General features: G+C 27.4%; 2 protein-coding genes across 2 annotated transcripts; one reads left to right on the top strand and one right to left on the bottom strand.

Annotated features, from left to right (window-relative positions):
• The first annotated feature begins 3,799 nt into the window (after positions 1-3,799).
• LOC111283076 (peroxidase N1-like) lies at positions 3,800-5,464 on the top strand. Its single transcript, XM_022871464.2, has 3 exons — positions 3,800-4,306; positions 4,492-4,654; positions 4,874-5,464. Exons 1-3 carry the CDS (start codon positions 3,902-3,904, stop codon positions 5,293-5,295), a joined length of 990 nt encoding a protein of 329 aa, XP_022727199.1. The 5' UTR covers positions 3,800-3,901; the 3' UTR covers positions 5,296-5,464.
• A 2,124-nt stretch (positions 5,465-7,588) lies between these two features.
• On the bottom strand, positions 7,589-8,821 carry LOC111282592 (chlorophyll a-b binding protein CP24 10A, chloroplastic-like). The gene is made up of 2 exons (XM_022870741.2): positions 8,379-8,821; positions 7,589-8,276 (listed from the first exon to the last, which is right to left on the bottom strand). Exons 1-2 carry the CDS (start codon positions 8,606-8,608, stop codon positions 7,727-7,729), a joined length of 780 nt encoding a protein of 259 aa, XP_022726476.1. The 5' UTR covers positions 8,609-8,821; the 3' UTR covers positions 7,589-7,726.
• Positions 8,822-18,154: the final 9,333 nt, after the last annotated feature.

Here is an 18,154-nt window from a genome sequence, read left to right as displayed (position 1 = left end):
CTTTTTCTGCAGACAAATAAAAAATTTTATTGATCTAAAGAAACTGATATAAACAAGGCTACAAAGCATACGTAAAACTTGCAAACATTAACCACTAAACTCTTGCTTCCAACAAGAAATCCAATCATAATATGGAAATAAAAAAAAAAAAATTTTCAACTACTAAGATTTGAACTTCAAATAAACTGAATATCGTTTCTTAAAAATGAATTAAATTTCGATTCTTCACCTATATCATATCACATTTATAATTCGACGATTATAATTATCAAAATATGAATTCTTGACAGTTTTTCTAACATATATCTAATATAATTTGTACATCCTTGCAACTTTTATGTTTCTCTGGTTGTTGAATTTTGTCGTTTTATATTATTGGCCAAGAAAATGATTTTGTATCTTCTTTTTCTTACTTTGCTCGACGTTACAACTAGATCTGAAGGGTACCTATCATTAAAAATGTTGAGATTTATCTTAAATCTCGTAATTTTATATCGAAAGTTATAAGAGTTTTAAGTTTATCTTATATCTTATATCGAGAATTTAATAAAAGTATAAGAGATTTTATCCTTATAAATAAAATGTTTTTATTTCAGTTTAATAGTCTAGATAGTTAGACACCAAGAAAATAACTAAGTGAGTAGGCTATTAACATAATGTAATTGAATTTTTGGATTAAATTTTGAGTAAAGAATTTTTAAAGATTTTTTTCATTTTAAAAGTCTCACAGTATAAATATTTATTTGTTAGTAGATTGAGATTGAAGTAGGTTATTTTGAGTTGAGCCGAAATAAATATATTTATGTTTTTATTCTTGATTTAAGTTTCTTATTTTATGTATGGATGTTACATGTGTGTGTTAATTTTTCAATAAATGATATCAAAACTGGTGATTTATTAAAAAAAAAAAAACAAATGGTAACTTCCAAAAATTTTTAAGTTAGCGGATCATTCTCAAAAAACATATGTGAGAAAACAAAATCGAAACCCTTTTTTTAATATAAGAACATGCAAGATCAAGCAAGGCAATTCGACTGACTTTGCCAGTTTATCATTGTTTGCCTCGCATTTGAGCATTATTAGTTTATTACATGTAAACAATGACTTTATAAGAATTAATGCAATAGGATTCTCCAACTCGAATGTGAAGGCTATATTTAGATTATTTGAAGGACAAAATTTGCGTATATCACCATTAGTTCCTGTTTTCACTTCAATTTTGTTGCTCATCTTTACCATTGATCTGCCAAATTCTATGTTGAATTTCAATGGTTGCTGGCCTCTTAACGCCCAAGTACCTTTGAACAATGGATCTCGTAGAATCATCAGTCCATAACATTTGATCAGACTGTAGTATTTCTCAGCCATTCCCCAAATTTTCAAAGAAAGATGCATGAAATGAATCAACACTATTTGATACCTAATGCATCTCGTCCATCATTGTTATAATTTAATAATGTGCAAGTTTAAGAACTTGATCCTTAAAAAAAAAGTTAATTATAAATATTTTTTATTGTGTGATATATATTAAGTATTTCACTTAAAATTAATAGACGGTGAGTGAGATAACTCATTTTAATGGGTTCCTATCACATGTAAATTGAGATGGAAAAAACTTATTACGTGACAAATTTAAAAGGACAACGGAAAAAAATTTTAGTTTTAATACGATGTTAAGTATCTAATTTAAAATTAATTGACTTTAAGTAGAGGAGCTCAACTTAAATATAAAATTATAAAAAAAAATTTTATGCAAATTTAAATTTAATTAATTATTTTTAAAAAATCACATTTAATTAATTTAAAATTTAAATGTCGACATTTAGTATTCTTTTCCTTATCCACAAAATACAATTTCTATCTACCAAAAAAAAAAAAAAAAATCTTTCTCCCAAAGGACAGATGAAGAGAAAAAGTCAGTTTAGTCTGAACATGCTGACTCCGAATGCAGAAAAACGCGTCAGAATGAGACTAGCATTTTTCAATATAAAGCAAAAGGAAAAGAAAAGCTCTGTCATGTGGCCCAAACCCTAGCCGAAGGCACGATTCGCAAATCCAACTGGGAAAGTTTCATCCTTCGCTTGAAGACTTTGAAATAGCCAAAAGAGGGCCAGTGATGTTAATTTATATGAGAACGCCAAGATAAGAAAAGAAAAAAAAAATCATTATCTCCAATGCATATATTATTCTTTACGCGTTTTGCCTTTTGCCTTTTGCCTTTTGCTTCTCTCATTTTGGGTATTTGAATTTATATTCATCGCTTCCACGTTTTCAGCTCTGTGCGATTAGCATAGTTTTCAGCTCAAACGTGCTGGAGTTTGTCATTTGGACAACAAAGTTTCAGTGTAATTGAAATGTTTTGAATGCACTCAAATTAAAGTGAAAAATTTTTATTCTCACCCCATTTGTCATTTTCAAAAATAACCCAACTTTCTTCCTTTCTTTTTTTTTTTTTTCTTTTTTACCTGTGAAATTATAATATAAGGCCAAAAATATCCCTATCACTTAACTTCTTTTTTTCATTTCTTTTTTTTTATTTAAAATTTTTATATAATTTTATTAATTTAATATAAATAAATAAGATTTTATAATTATATAATAAACTAATTAACAACTAAATAATTTTTTTTCATATCCATTTTTATTATTTTTCAAATTTTTATGAATAAAATTATTATTTAATATAAAAATATTTTATATTTTAAATAATTTTTAAATTTAAAAAAATGAAATATATAATATAAATTTATTATCTATAAGTTTTAATTTTAATTTATTTAATGATCATTTTCTATTCTTATTACGCTTTATTTCACTATTACTGTTACTTTTACATTCAAGCATATATTTAATTGTTGATTTTAATCTCATTGTTATAAAATTTAATCTCGTAACTACAATAAATAATCTCACTTATATCATAATTTTTAATTTCATGAAAATTAATCTCAACACTCATCCGAATGAATCCTTAAACTCACACCAATTAGCACAAATTTTAATATTTCTATTACATTCTTAATTATAATACAACTAAAATCACCAAAGCAGAACTCTAACCAGACAAAACATGTCATTTTCATCCAATTATATGTTTTTTTTTTCTATCTCATTTATGGCCCCACCCTTTTGCAAAAGTAACTCTGTTGGATGAACGAAAAAATTTTGAGATAAAATTTTTGAGCATGCACCAAGCCAAAGCACCATAGAGTGGATTCCACTTTAAATTTTTCAATGCGCCAAGTACTGTATATAAGTAACCTTTTTTTTTTTTTTTTTACAAAAGAACCAGCTCTTTAGAGATAGCAAAAGGTGGTAATTGTTGAAATTTAAAATTTAAATTAATTAAATTTTATTTTTAAAAAATAACTGAATGAATGGATTGAGATTAACTAACCATTTCAATAATAAAATATGTTCAATTACTCTTGTAAAGTAGGGCCTCTACTAATGAATAATTGGATATAGAAACAGATCGGATTCCTTCCTTTTCCTGGAAATAGCCCAAGTCAAAAGGTGCTTTTTTCATTCCCGAAAATTCAATCATTCCATAATTATCAAGAGCGGTGGAAAAGATAATACTACTACAAGATTTCGTTGACGACGACTTTTGTCTCTTCGTAAAATATACTGGCATGCAGCTCACATGCATGCAATTTGATAATGGGAGGGAAGGTGAGCTTCTTTTGGCTTACTATAGCATATCCAAAAGTCTTAATAATGTTCAGCAGCCGGCTTTACTTACTTGTAAAAACCTCTGACTTCATATGCCTATAAATACTTCTCAATTTCCAACCCAGAATCACAAGCCTTAGATCTCAAAGCCTCTCTCAACTAAATCTTCAAAGTTTTCGGTCAGCTTTAGAGTACTGTCTCTTCTTCTCGTTGTTTCGTCACAACAATGGAGGGTAATTGTTTCAGAAAAAGATCAGTTCTCTTTGTTACACTATTGCTTGCCATAGCTGCTAGCTTGGTGGAAGGCCAGGGCACGCGAGTTGGATTCTACTCAAGTACATGTCCTCGAGCTGAGTCCATTGTAAGGTCGACGGTTCAATCTCATTTCAGGTCTGATCCCACTGTTGCTCCTGGATTGCTCCGTATGCACTTCCATGACTGCTTTGTACAGGGATGTGATGCTTCCATCCTTATTGATGGGCCTAATACTGAGAAAACCGCCCCACCTAACCTTTTGTTGAGAGGATACGAAGTCATTGATGACGCCAAGACTCAGCTCGAAGCTGCCTGTCCCGGAGTTGTTTCATGTGCCGATATTCTAGCCCTTGCTGCTCGTGATTCTGTAGTTCTGGTAATTATTTTTGTTTAATCTTTTCAGATGAATGCATTATATAAGCACGCAGCTTATGCTTCATTTGGGTGACCAGTGGGAAGGGATTCCCATCGCGTCATCTCGTTGATTTTGCGATTGGACCCTTAATCATTAATAATGAAGCCTTAGTCCTTAACAATGCTTGTTAACAATATATGACGCAGACCAGTGGAGCTAGCTGGGCAGTGCCTACAGGGCGCCGAGATGGAATTGTTTCACAGGCATCTGATACTGTCAATTTGCCAGGCTTTCGTGACTCCGTAGATGTGCAAAAGCAAAAATTTGCAGCAAAGGGTCTCAACACTCAAGATCTTGTCGCCCTTGTTGGTGAGCATTAGATTATTTGCATTCAAAATTAAACGTGGAACCATAATTAAACGAATTATATACTTCGTTTGGAGGCTTTTGCTTTTTGCTATTTATACACTTTCAGTTCTTTTTTATTTAAATTAAACCGAATTTAAATTACCGTTAATTTAGTGCTATATATGTAAAATTTAAAACCAAGACCCAACTGATAAAGTATAATGCATTTTTGGACTGCAGGAGGACACACTATTGGTACTACAGCCTGCCAATTCTTTAGATACAGGCTTTACAACTTCACTACAACCGGAAATGGAGCTGATTCTTCCATCAGTGCTGCATTTGTTTCCCAGCTTCAAGCGCTTTGTCCACAGAACGGTGATGGATCACGCAGGATTGGGCTGGACACCGGCAGCGCTAACAGATTTGACAATTCTTTCTTCGCGAACTTGAGGGATGGCAAGGGAATACTGGAGTCTGATCAAAAATTATGGACTGACTCTTCCACCAGGACACTCGTCCAACGTTTCTTGGGCATCAGAGGCTTACTTGGATTGACCTTCAACGTTGAATTTGGAAGGTCCATGGTGAAGATGAGCAACATCGAAGTGAAGACAGGAACTGTCGGTGAAATCCGCAAAGTTTGTTCTAAAGTTAATTAATACGTACGGATATATACCCAAGTGGCTGATCAAAGTGAAGCTCTTGAGTTTAATTCCCTCTCATCCTTTTTTTCCCCAAAAACCAATCATTTAGGATAAGATTTGTGTTCTCTCTATAGTTAAGTTTCACTGTCTGAATTATATATATCAAGTGAGATTGTTTAAACCACGGCCTGATTTGTTGATTGCTGAAATTGTTGACCTTTTTGTTTTGAAAATCTGTGGACTTTGTCTACGTTAATTAATTCGATGGATCGACAAAACATGCAAATTTAAGTATCATTGACAAAAGCAACGTCTATAATTATTGAGCCAATTCTTCCATACGGTTCTCTGGCTGCTGACTTTGCGTTCTTTCTACTCAAAGGTCAAAGCTAGGGAAATGCCCCAAATACTTCTAAAATGCAAAATATCTCAAAGTTAGATATATCACTTAGTTTGGTAGGAAAGAAGGAAAAGAGACGTAAAGGGAAAAAGCTGAGAAAAAGAGAAAAAAAATGGAGATGAAAGCAAGTTATTTTCCTTTTCTTGTATTTGGTACAAAAGATGAAAGATAATAATAAAAAAAAAGATTATAATTATGAGTAAATTGAAATTAAAATGTTTAATTTTAAGTAGAAAAAAAAAATTTCTTTTCAATTTAAAAGGATTAGATTTGGGAAAAAATTATATTTAATGTATTGTTAGTGTATAAATATTTTACACTGTTAATAAATCATATAAAACTTCTCACAAAAAATTATATTAAATATATTTTTAAAATTAAATGTATTTATTTTCTAAAATTTTAAAATTTATTTTTATACAATATCATTGTGTTGTTTTCTTATTCTTTCATTAAATAAAAAACTCCAAAAAAAAAAAAAACAATTCTTTCATTTTCCTTTCTTTTAATTTTTCTCTTACCAAACAAAATAAAAAATTTAATTATTTTCTTTCCACACTCTTGCTTCCTTTCTTTTTCCTTCTTATTACACATGTGGTTATGAATGTGGTGATTGTAATAATACAATGTAGTCGTTTCAAAGAATAAGTACTTTACATAAAGGGCTTTTATGTAATCGTGAATCAGTAACATTTCACCTATAATTTTTTTATTATAATTTTTCAATTGTTCAATTACAATAAAAAATTATTTAAAATCTATTATTTATAGTTATAAGTTTTATATAAAAATTTGATAGATTTTATATAATTTTAAATTATTATTGATTAATTATACTATAATAATCATAGATGATATTCTTTCAGTAAAACATATATTGAATTGGACCTGTTCAAATTGTTTGCCTATCTGTCTGGATCTATGAACCCTAATTTTCCAAATGAAGAGCCGGTGGACAGAACATGAGAACCAAAAACGAACTCAGCATACCTGGGTATCCACATAAACAATTAAAGGATTGGCCCAAAAAGGAAACTGCTGTGAAAAAGATCCTGAAGGCTACAGGATTCGGCCCAGAAAGGAAAAACAAAAGGCAATAAGACAAATTAAGGTTGAATGATTCATCTCATTGTTACCAGGACTGTTAACCTGTGAGCCCAAGAATCTTCGCATCATTCCGTATTTTGGACCATGTTTTTCGGCACATCCGTATTCCAAACACAAGTTAGTTTTTTTTTTCTCACAATCCTATAGAACTAATAATTTTTTTCCTTGAGTGCTGCAATTTTTTTCCGCAACACAACTTTTGTTATTATTATTATTTTTTTTTTTTTACAAACGAAACAACAATGGGAAGATAAAAAATTATAAATATTAAAATTTAAAATTGTTAAATATCATATTTTTAAAAATGTAATTATATGAAACTACTAAATCCTAGAATAACTTAGATATGAAATTTTTTAAAAAAAATCTAGATTTTATTTTTTAAAATTTTTTTTTAGTTTTTTGTGTGATAGATTTTTAAAAACTTGCAACTTTCTGTTATTTTAATAATCCTTTTGTGATTTTTTTTTTAAATTGTAGGGAAAGTTATTGATTTATTTATTTTTTTATTAATTCAAGGGACACTTGGTACTAAAATTATTTAAAGTTAGATTTCAATTCAATTATTTAGGTTAATATATAGTATAATATATATTTTAAAATTAATATAGACTAAATTTCATTTAAAATTGCATTGAATTAAATAAAAAAAAAACTAATTTTAATAAAATCAAACAAATATTAAAATTTCGAATTAATTTCCATTCACTCAAATTTGTTTGTCTCGTCCTAACTTGATGCCCAATTGAGTCAAATTGTATACCGCGTAAGTTAGAATCTACTTTAGTATAATGTTATAGATTTGCAAACACAATCAAAAAGAATTTTGAACCATTGAGAGAACTCATCAGCTAAACGTACAATAACATTTCTAGTTTGCTTGCGAGACTTTTCCTCTTAAACATGACTATTATCTACATCAACATGCCAATCATTTTTTTACAACCCAAGAGCACCGAGGGGTGTCTTTCCTTGGCCAGCCTCAAAGTAGAAAATCAACATGGCCAACATAGCAATTCTAGCATGCTTAATCTCAGCAAGCTTAAGTCTCTCAAGCTTCTCATAATCAGGGACGTAGACACCATTCTGGATGGTTCCTGCAAGGCATAGTGGGTCAAAGAACTTGCCTCCTGGGTAGCCCTGCTCCCCTGTGGCGTTGGCGAAGTTCTCAGCGGTCTTGGACCACGGAGTAGCCCATTCCACAGATTGAGATTGTGGGTTAAAGAAGTCTACCCAGCGCTTGCTTTCAACCCAACCCATAAGGAGGAGCTGGGTACCCAGGAGTGATCCGAAGGAGAATGGGGATATTGCACCTGGGTCAGCTCCGGCCTCGAACCATGGAATGCCACTCCAAGCTTGACCTACGAAGATGCCGACAACTGCTATCATGGCCCAGCGCCCGTGGATCAGCTCAGCCTCTCTGTACCATCTGAGGAATGCTGGGTCCTTGCCTAAACCTAGTGGGTCGAATCCATAGTCTCCAGGAAGCCTGCAGTTTGCAATAGAGAAACAGAAAATTAAGACCCTGGCTGAATTACTAAAACAAGAAAAAAAAAAAAAAAAGGGAGGTTAAGGAAGAGGGAACACATACGATCCATCAAGCCACTCAGGGTTAATGAAGTTGCCACCACCTCTGACACCAGGGACCCAAGACTTTTTAGGTGGAGCAGCGGCTACAACAACCAATTTCCTACTTCCAGCAGCAGGGGTACTTGCCACTCTAGCTGCAACGCTAGCACCCAAAAGGGCCTGGCTCCTCTTTCCTCCACACAGAAATGAAGACCCTAACCCATTTAGTACAGCCCCAAATGTTGTAGCCATTTTTCTTTATTCTCTCTAACTCTGCCTCTCTTCGCTCGAACTATATGACAGTTGTGCTCGAGTTTCTGGTGGAAATCGGCGGGGTACGTTAATTATCAGGATGTGAATCGTGAGAATCAAAAGAAGGATTTGTAGAGAGCCATATAGGATAATGAAATCTAGAGAGGATAGATTTCGGACCAATGAGGAGTTAGGGTCCATCCACATCTCCACATTGAACCCAACCACGTGGAACTTTCCTCTGCCTATATTTTTTTCGGATCCTTTGATAGAAATATCTGTGGGTCCCTGTTTTGTGCGTTTGACACCGTACGTCTCATTTTCTTCTTTTTTGTTTTGAATTCAGGAAGTCTTTGATCTTTGCCTTTGTTCAGTCTCATGTTAAATGCAACTTCACTGTTTAATGCTGCATTTCTAAAATATCTTTCTCATTGGCTGCGTTTTCTAGAACTACGTATACGGCAAACCAAAGGAAAAAAAAAAAAAAAAAAAGGTGTAGAAATTTGAAGTTGCTCACTACTAAATGATTCGGATGGGAAATTAGTGAATAAATTCAGCCTAAATATTTTCTGGCACCAAATAGTTACGAGATAAATTATTTAATACATTTCTAATAAAAAAATTTTAAAATTGTAATAAATAAAATTAAAATAATGATATATATTGTATTCTTTAAATTAATTTTTTTAAATATATATTAAAAAATATGTATTATTATTTTATATTTATTATCAATATCTTTAATAATTTTTCTAGTTAGGATCATTAGTGAAGCTCTGAAGTTTTCTTTTTGCTCGAGAGCATTGGAGTCTCCTCAACGGCGATTTTGCCTTGTCCAATTGAATTTATTGGCCAGAAAAGTAAATCGACCCTGAGTTGGGGATTCTTTCATCGAAGGACTCCTCGTTCATTGAACACGAAAAAACATGGCGGGATTACGTGTTTCGACGTTAAAGATTATGATTGGACGGTAAATTGTATTCATTTTGTTGGAGTAGAAATCTGTTGATTGGTTTGAAGAAAACAGCAACCACGAGTCAAAAGAATTCCTGTTGCACGAGCGACTCTCATTTAATTTAGAGTTCAGGGGTGGGCACTGGATCAATTTCGTCGATTTATTTGAAAAAATTAATATTAATTTAATTAATTTTTATTTTATAAATAATCAAATTAATTAAATATTTTTAAATAATCAATGAATCAATCAAAATCGATTTGATTTAATTAAATAATTAATTTTTTATATTTTTTATGAATAATTATTTAATTATAAATTTAATTTAATAAAATTTAAATTCAAGTATCATTTAAATTAAATAATTAATAATTTTAACAATATTTTATAAAAATATTTTATTTTATTTTATTTTTACTTATTAAAAAGTTAATTAATTTAATCTGTTCGATTATCAATTTTAAAAATTAAAAATTAATCAAATTAATTAATTTAATCGATTAAAAAAATTAATTATAATCAAAATCGAATAAATTTAATCAATTCAATCGAATTCACTCAATTTTAATCAATGTGATTGATTCAAACTAATTTTTGCTCACTCTTAATCTAGGATCCTCCCTTCTATCTCAACGGATGAAGCTAATGTGCTATAGAGTATTTATCATGATCCACCAAATTTTGAGATTATGAGATATAATTAGATCAAATTTTTTCTGTGTGAATTTATTTAATTATATGCTAGTTGATCAATTTATTAATTGATTTGTTTACTTGATATATTTTGTTGATTCTTTATATTTAATATTTAAATGTGATCATAATTTTTTTTTATACTAATAATTTCATAAAAGAAAATCTTATCCACCAAAAACCTCAGTAACAAGTCAACAACCCATTGAATTTTAAAAAACTTTAGAATAGATATATATATATATATATATTATGCTTCACAATCAATAAAAAAAAATTTAGAATTTTAATTTGAGAACAAGAAAATAATTGTTAAACAAGTAAATAAAATAATAAAAATCAATGAAATTTGCTACTTTAGCATCATGTATTATTGATGCTTATGTATTCAAGCAATTGTAACAAAAGAAATTTATAAGTTTGACATATCTAGCATCTATTAATTATGTCAACAACCATTAAAATCAACGAAACTTGCTACTTTAGTAATTTTTTTATGATTTTGATATTTGATCTTTTGGAGTCAATTAAAACTGTACTTTAATGGCCAAAAAAACTAAAATTATACTTTAATTCTTTCATAACATGCGTCTTATTATGTTTATTAATGTAATATATATATATATATTGCAAATAAATTATTATAATTTTCTGATTTATGATATTTATTTATAAATTATTAAAAAAAATCATTAAAATGGCATTGAAATTTTAAGAATAACATGACTTTTTAAATTAATGATATAAGTGCTGACATAATCTTTCAATAAATTATGGGTGAACTTTGGTTTTTTTTTTTTTGTCAATTTTAAAAATGAAATAAAAAATATAAATAAACAAATAAATTGTTATATAATATTTTTATAAAAAATAAGAAAATAAAATATACTTTTTAAAAGAATAAAATAAAAACTTTGAAATCGTAAGTTATTGTGTTTTCTTTATTGTTATAATATTTTTAATCAAAATAAGAAAAATAAAATATACTTTTAAAAGAATGAAATAAAAACTTCAAAATCATAAATTATGGTGTTTTCTTAATTTTTACAAAAAAAAAAAAATTGTAAGATAACACAAAAAATATCTAAAGTAGAAGTAAAAGCACATCTAAAATAAAAATAAAACACATTTGGATGCGTGGGTTAGAATGATGTTAAGAAGTTTAAAAATCAATTTGATTTTTTCTATCTTTATTGGTTGTCACTTAATATCACAAATAAGCATGTTGATTTTAAAAGTTTGTAAATGATAATTGGTGGTAACAATAAAAAATAATTAATTAATTAATTAATGTAATTTTAACTTTTTAGAATAAAATTGGATTATAAACTTATGAGGAAAAATAAATACAATTAACAATTTTAGTTTGAGAAGAGATCAAATTAAATTTATTTAATATTACATTAATATTGAAGTGTCTAAATGAATTAGTGTCACGAATTAATTGAACAACAATTTAATTAAGGAAATTATTTAAAGACCTAAATAAAGTAATAATGTTTAAAAATAATTACGTATATTCGAAATTTAACTCAATCAATTCATATTTTAACTCTTAAAAAAGGTGGCATCAATAAATCTAGGGTTCGAATCCCAATAATGGAAATATTTTTCCTAGATAAAATTTACATGAAATTCTTTAAGTGAAATTTGTAAAAAAAAATTTTTAAATTTATTTAATAAAAAATGAAACCAATAGATTAATAGAGTTCAATATGAAAATCAATAATATGTAAAAAAAAATTAAAAATATGATTTATGATTTAAATTTGATTGATAAATATTTAACGGTAAAAATTTTATCAAAATTTGTATTAAAAATATCTATCTAAAAATATATACAAATTTTATTAAAATTTTTTCAAATTTTGCACACTTAATGTATATAATAAGATCTTTCAAATTATCGATTTTAATTTTTGATTTTAGTTTTTATTTAATCACTTCTAGTTGGAAATTTCATAAACTTTACCTAAGAAATTTCATTTAAATTTTTTCACTTTTTCTTATCTCTACGAATTCCTTTGTAAAAAAAACAATTAAATACTTTATATTAAAAAAAAAAAAACTACTTAAAGACCTAAACAATTTATGCAACAACTAGCAAATTAATCAGATAATAAAACAGCCTTTTCTTCACGTTCATTGCCTCTTACCAACTGTATTTTGCATCCATGTATGTCGTTGTGCCATGCATCCAATAACCATGTGGGTCTTGTGAAGTGACTGGACGTTCATGTTTTTGCATTTTGACAGGTGTAGTTGATTACTATATTGGTAGCGATAAGGTCTCCTAACGTTATCATTTTGTTTCGCTCTAATTGGTTTTCTTGTCAAAGGAGCTAAGATAGCCATTCCTGTGGGGGCGTCGTCTACTAGCCGTTTGCTGAAACACAATTATTGATATTTGGTTACCTCGGCACAGCACAACTTGTGAAACCCTGGAACCTTCGATCAGTGCATCGTAACCATTGAAATACAAGTATATATATATATATATATGGAGACTAACTGCATCTCCAGAACAGAATTGAAGATATTTGATCAAGCTGATAGCAGGGGTTTTCTTTCTTTTTTTTCAGTTGTTTACTGCATCTGTGTAAGTTTCTTTGTAAATTCGTACAGTTTAATCACATTGGGGATATCCAAAATCCTTTGATGACCATATTTGCAGAAGAAACGATCATTATTTGATCATGATATATCTGGAAATTTGTTGTAGTATATCGAGTTGAAATTGCAAATAATACCCAGATTCAACGACGAAGCTGATTTGAGCTTTTTATTTTTTATTTTTTATTTAACCAACTCGAGAACACATTTACTACTTCGAGCTTAAATTTTGAGCTCAATGCTCTGCATACTTATTAGGGGTGTAAATATGTACTCGTAAGCTATTTCAGTTCAATTTGAAAAAAAATTCGAATTTGATTCGATTGTTATTAAATCGAGTTTGAGTTCGAGTAGTTTGAATTATCAAGCGAGTTGAATTCAAGTATTTTAATATCTGATTCGAGCGATTCACAATCTTAATTGAGTTTTTTATTTTTAATATATATTTTTAATATTTTTATTATTAATTTACTTTTTTACCCTTAAATATATATACATACTTAAAAACTTTATCATGAGGTTTAGTTCACGGAATCATAGATTTTGAAAAAAAATGTGATCTCCTAAAAAATTCGATACCTAAGTTTTTTTTCATTTTTAGGGTATCACGTGTTTAGATTCACTCATTTGATTAGGAAGAATCTACATATATTAAATTCTAAATAATTATTATAATCTCATTGACATATATGATGAAAAGTTTAATAATCCAATTTTTAATTGAAAAGGATTATTCATTACTCTCTAAGCTTGAAAACGCTTTGAATAATCCTTACAAAAATTTTTATGAGGGGATTATTGAATGTATTTTTGACAAAAAATGAATTCAATAATAATCTCCTTTAATTTTTTTTACTAGAAGATTATTCAAAGCATTTTTGGACAAAAAACACCTTGAATAATCTTTTTAAAAAATTAATAGGTTATTAAAAGTGTTTCTAGCTAAAAATACTTTGAATAATTCATCAATTTTTATGAGTGGATTATTTAAATTGTTTTTTGCCAAAAATACCTCCAATAATCTTTTTACAATTTTTTTATGGATTAAAGGTGTTTTTGATCAGAAAATAAATTGAATAATCCAATACAATAAATTGAATGGGATTATTGAAAGCTTTTTTAGCCAAAAACGCATTCAATAATCTCATTAAATTTTTTTAATAGAGGATTATTAAAAGTATTTTTAATCAGAAACGCCTTGAATAATTTTATTTTAGTTTTTGTAAATGATTATTCAAAACATTTTCTGATAAAAAAAATCTTGAAGAATCCCCAATACAAAAATGGAATTGATTATTTAAGGTATTTTTGGCTAAAAATGCATTGAGTTATTAACTTATAAAAATTTATAAGGGTATTATTAAAAATTTTTTTTTTTCAGAAACGTCTTCAATAACCCAATTAAAAATCGAGTATAAAATCAAACTTATTTTTTATTGATAAACGAGTCTATTTAAGCGAGTTCGAGTGGTTTGATTTTGATCACGAATTGAATCGAGTTAAGAAAATGAAATTCGATTGAGTTTGAATCGAGTTTCGAGTTGTGAATTAAGAGTCGAGATTGAACTCAAGCTTGAACTTTTTATTATATGGTCTCGATTTGGCTCGATTACACTCCTAATTCTAATAAATCTTTATAGCTTAAATTTGAGCTTAATCATATTAAATAGTTAAGAGGAAACGTTCATAAAATCTTTCGCAGGAATAAAAATAGGCATTGAGCCATTGACTCAATTAGTGAAGCTCCATCTGGTATCGAATTCTTTGCTTTTTAGTTAAATTATTGGTCATGATTCGACGCAAAATTCTCGCCGAATGATTCTTAATTACCAAATGTTTTTGTTTTCCTCTCTTTTTTGGTAATCAAGAAACAAAACAATTGAAAAGTATGGGTTTCTTCCTGCTTTTTTATAGTCTACTCAAAAAAGGAAAACAAGATATAAAAAGATCACATGCCTGCGTGTAAAGATTTCCACCAACCTTTTTGTGGGAAAGACTTTAATGAAAAATTTTAAGTGAAATTTATAAAATTTTTAATTAAAAATAATTAATTAAAAATTAAAATTAAAAAATCTCATTATAAAGATTAAATATGTAAAATTTAAAATAAATTTAATAAATTTTGATATATATATGTTTATATAGATACTTTTAATAAAAATATTGACAGAATTTTTATCGTTAAATAAGTATTAATTAAATTTGAATTATAAATAATATTTTTAATAATATTTTTACAATTTTCACATTAAATTTTATTAATTTATTTATTTGAATTTTTAATTAAAACTTTTATTAAATTATTTTTTAAAAAAATTTTACAAACTTCATTTAAAATACATTATATAAAATTTCCTTCTTTTCAATGACCGTACATACGAATTGAGACTTATTATTATTTTTTATAAAAAAAAAGCCGAATTTTAGAGACAAGTGAATGGAAGTTGCTAAGAATGAATTTCAATTTCACAAAGAATTTACCTCTTAAAATAAGGAAGAAACCGTTTGAATTAAATCTTATATTCAAATAAGAAGTTTTAAATTCGAATAATTCATATACTAAAAAATTATGAATCCTTACGATGTTTGAGAAGGCGTTTTTTTTCTCCATTATTGTTGATCGGAACAATATTATTGCTGATAAATGTACAAGAACATGCTGTGAGCTAAAGCCGTACCCCACGCCACCCAACAAAGCCTAATTTGGTGGATGAATGCGAGCTTATAAATGATGTTCCCCAGCAAAATTATAGCAATGTTGGAAGGGAAGCGTCGACAAATTTTCAAAATTTAACTATCTGGAAGACAACTTCTGTGATTTGTTTGACTAATATGATAACATCCCATCATTACCTGAAATAAATCCCACCACTTTTTGTAAGTGAAAATTTGCTTTTTGAGTTGATTTTTTTTTTTTTTTGAAGGAAAAATCGATTTCCACTGCTTTAAAACAAGTCCAATGAATGTACTTTAAGAAAAGAGTCTGGGTCCCCCTTAAACATGCACGGCAAGCATCTGGAATCATACCTTCCAGTTGGCATGCATGCCACAGCCACCAGGCGGAAAGGCGAAAGGTTTGTTTCATCATATATTTTGCAAGATATTTCATTGCCAAAAGTGGACGAGACTGAGATAAAGCAGAAGGCATTTTTTATTATTTATTTATTTTTTTCATGTCTTTTTGATAAAAATGTATATATTAATAATAGACAGAGGAACATTTTAAGTTTTGTTTAAACTTAATTTTTTTGAGATGATTTTAAAAGTATTAGAGTTTAAAGATCACAAATCTTATTTACTCAAAAAATAACAATAAGAGATTTTTTTTTTTTAAATTGATGGCTGTGGCTATATAATGAAAGATAGTGATTTATCGTCATTTTAATTTCAAAATTAATTTAAAAATTTTAAATTAAAATTTAAAAATTTTAACTATTAGAATGTCTATGAGCATAATATTAGACAACATTGGATAAAGAGAATGGGTTAAAGGGTGAACTTCACTTTCAAAACATTACATCAATTCAGGACCACAATGAATCTGGTGAGAAACAGGGATTCTAGCAAAGGCAAAACATAATCTTAAAGAATTGTTCAATCGATTTTAAGTTTGATATTTAATATAATATTAAAATTAAAATTTTTATATGATAAATTTAAAAAAATAATAATTTTTTTTATTTTAATATATATTAAATATTAATTTAAAATCAATTAACCACCGTTTTAATGCATAGTACAAAATTAAATAAACAAGAAAAAAAAAAAAAGAAAAGGCTGGTATAAAGTTTTGAAATATTTAATAAAAAATCAACATGGAAAGTTGCTGTTATGATGTAGGCAAAGGCACAGCTCATTGGCCTTTTAGGCTAGGCTTACGGTATCCACTCAAACTCCTGGAAATTCGAGCAACCTTAGCTTAGCGTACATGCAAAAAAAATAATTTCCTTCTTCATGGATTTGTCTCCGATATATGTAGCAATTTTTATTTTTTTTTATGAAACATTATTATACATTTGTATAAATACAAATGTAAAATTAAATCAAACCTTAAATTTAAAATCTTAAAATTTAAAAAAAAAAACTCACCTTCTTCCTGCTAAGATAAGATTTTGTTAGTTTTGACAAAAAAAATTAATATCATTAATGACTTATGAATTATAATAAAATATTTAATTTAATATTTAAATGTAAAAAAATTTTAATTAATATTTTTATGAATTTATTGATCAATTTAATATACATCTTTAATTTAATTAATTTTAATAATAACATGTAATGAATAAATAATTTTTAAAATATTATATTAATTAATAAATTTATAATTTAAATATTATATTAAAAATTTAAATATATATTAAATATTTTATTATAATTAAAAAAAATTGTAACGGACAGTTTTTTTTTTTTTTTTTGGTTAGCTTTTACTACCATTTTGTACAAAATCTTGGTTACAAAATTGTAATTGAAAAATGTTGAAGAAAATTTTGATTTTTTGATATGCATTTCACGTGAATGGTCCAACACTAGCTGGCCTCTTTGCCGGTTCTCACTCTCATGTCATGGAAATCATAGAATTACTAGCATACATTTTTCAACGAATCTTAGAACTAACATTTTCACATGTGATGTGAGCATTTTGTTTTCATCTTCTCATTTTCCTTTCCATTGTATTTTCCTTTTTATTCCTTAGCGAAACAATTTTAAAAAAATACTTTATTCTTTGCAAATACTTCCCAACTAAAAAATATTTTATTTAATGGGTAGAGCATTTTTCATTCAATTCTTAAATTTTTATATTATATTTATTTTTATACTCATATCTAACAAAGATTTTAGTATATCTTTATTTTTATTTTCATAAGTATTTAATGGATATGGATAATTTTCATATCCATAACTTTAAAAAATAAAAATAAAAATTTATTTTTTAATTTTTATTTTGTATATTTAGGTAATTAGTTTATAAATATATATTTTTCAATAAAAATATATTAATTGTAATTAATAGAAAATAATAATTTGCATTATTTAATAAAAAAATATATTTACTAAATTTATATAAAAATCTATAGAATAAAATACGAAATGAGTTTTATATTACTTGTTCTTATCTTTATACTTAATAAAAAAATTAAATTATATTTATTTTTATCTTCATACCCATAATGTAATACTTATTTTTATTTATATTAAAATAAAAAATCAAAATTTTCATTGAATATAAGTAAAATTAACATCATTACTCTAAACAATAATTTTTAACAACTCATATGTATTACTTA

This window comes from Durio zibethinus, chromosome 5 (genome assembly GCF_047325235.1).
Source record: "Durio zibethinus cultivar Kanyao isolate XHJ-2024 chromosome 5, ASM4732523v1, whole genome shotgun sequence".
Classification (NCBI taxonomy): domain Eukaryota; kingdom Viridiplantae; phylum Streptophyta; class Magnoliopsida; order Malvales; family Malvaceae; genus Durio; species Durio zibethinus.
Note: the sequence above shows the minus strand (reverse complement) of the source record. Positions and strands in the feature narration are given on the sequence as shown.

What these genes read in the sequence shown, in the direction of transcription:
- LOC111283076 (XM_022871464.2), top strand. Translation starts at nt 3,902, where the DNA reads ATGGAGGGTAATTGTTTCAGAAAAAGATCAGTTCTCTTTGTTACACTA. An exon ending in CTCGTGATTCTGTAGTTCTG is followed by an intron (nt 4,307 to 4,491) that starts GTAATTATTTTT and finishes TATATGACGCAG; the next exon opens with ACCAGTGGAGCTAGCTGGGC. An exon ending in AGATCTTGTCGCCCTTGTTG is followed by an intron (nt 4,655 to 4,873) that starts GTGAGCATTAGA and finishes TTTGGACTGCAG; the next exon opens with GAGGACACACTATTGGTACT.
- LOC111282592 (XM_022870741.2), bottom strand. Translation starts at nt 8,608, where the DNA reads ATGGCTACAACATTTGGGGCTGTACTAAATGGGTTAGGGTCTTCATTT. An exon ending in CCTGAGTGGCTTGATGGATC is followed by an intron (nt 8,277 to 8,378) that starts GTATGTGTTCCC and finishes TGCAAACTGCAG; the next exon opens with GCTTCCTGGAGACTATGGAT.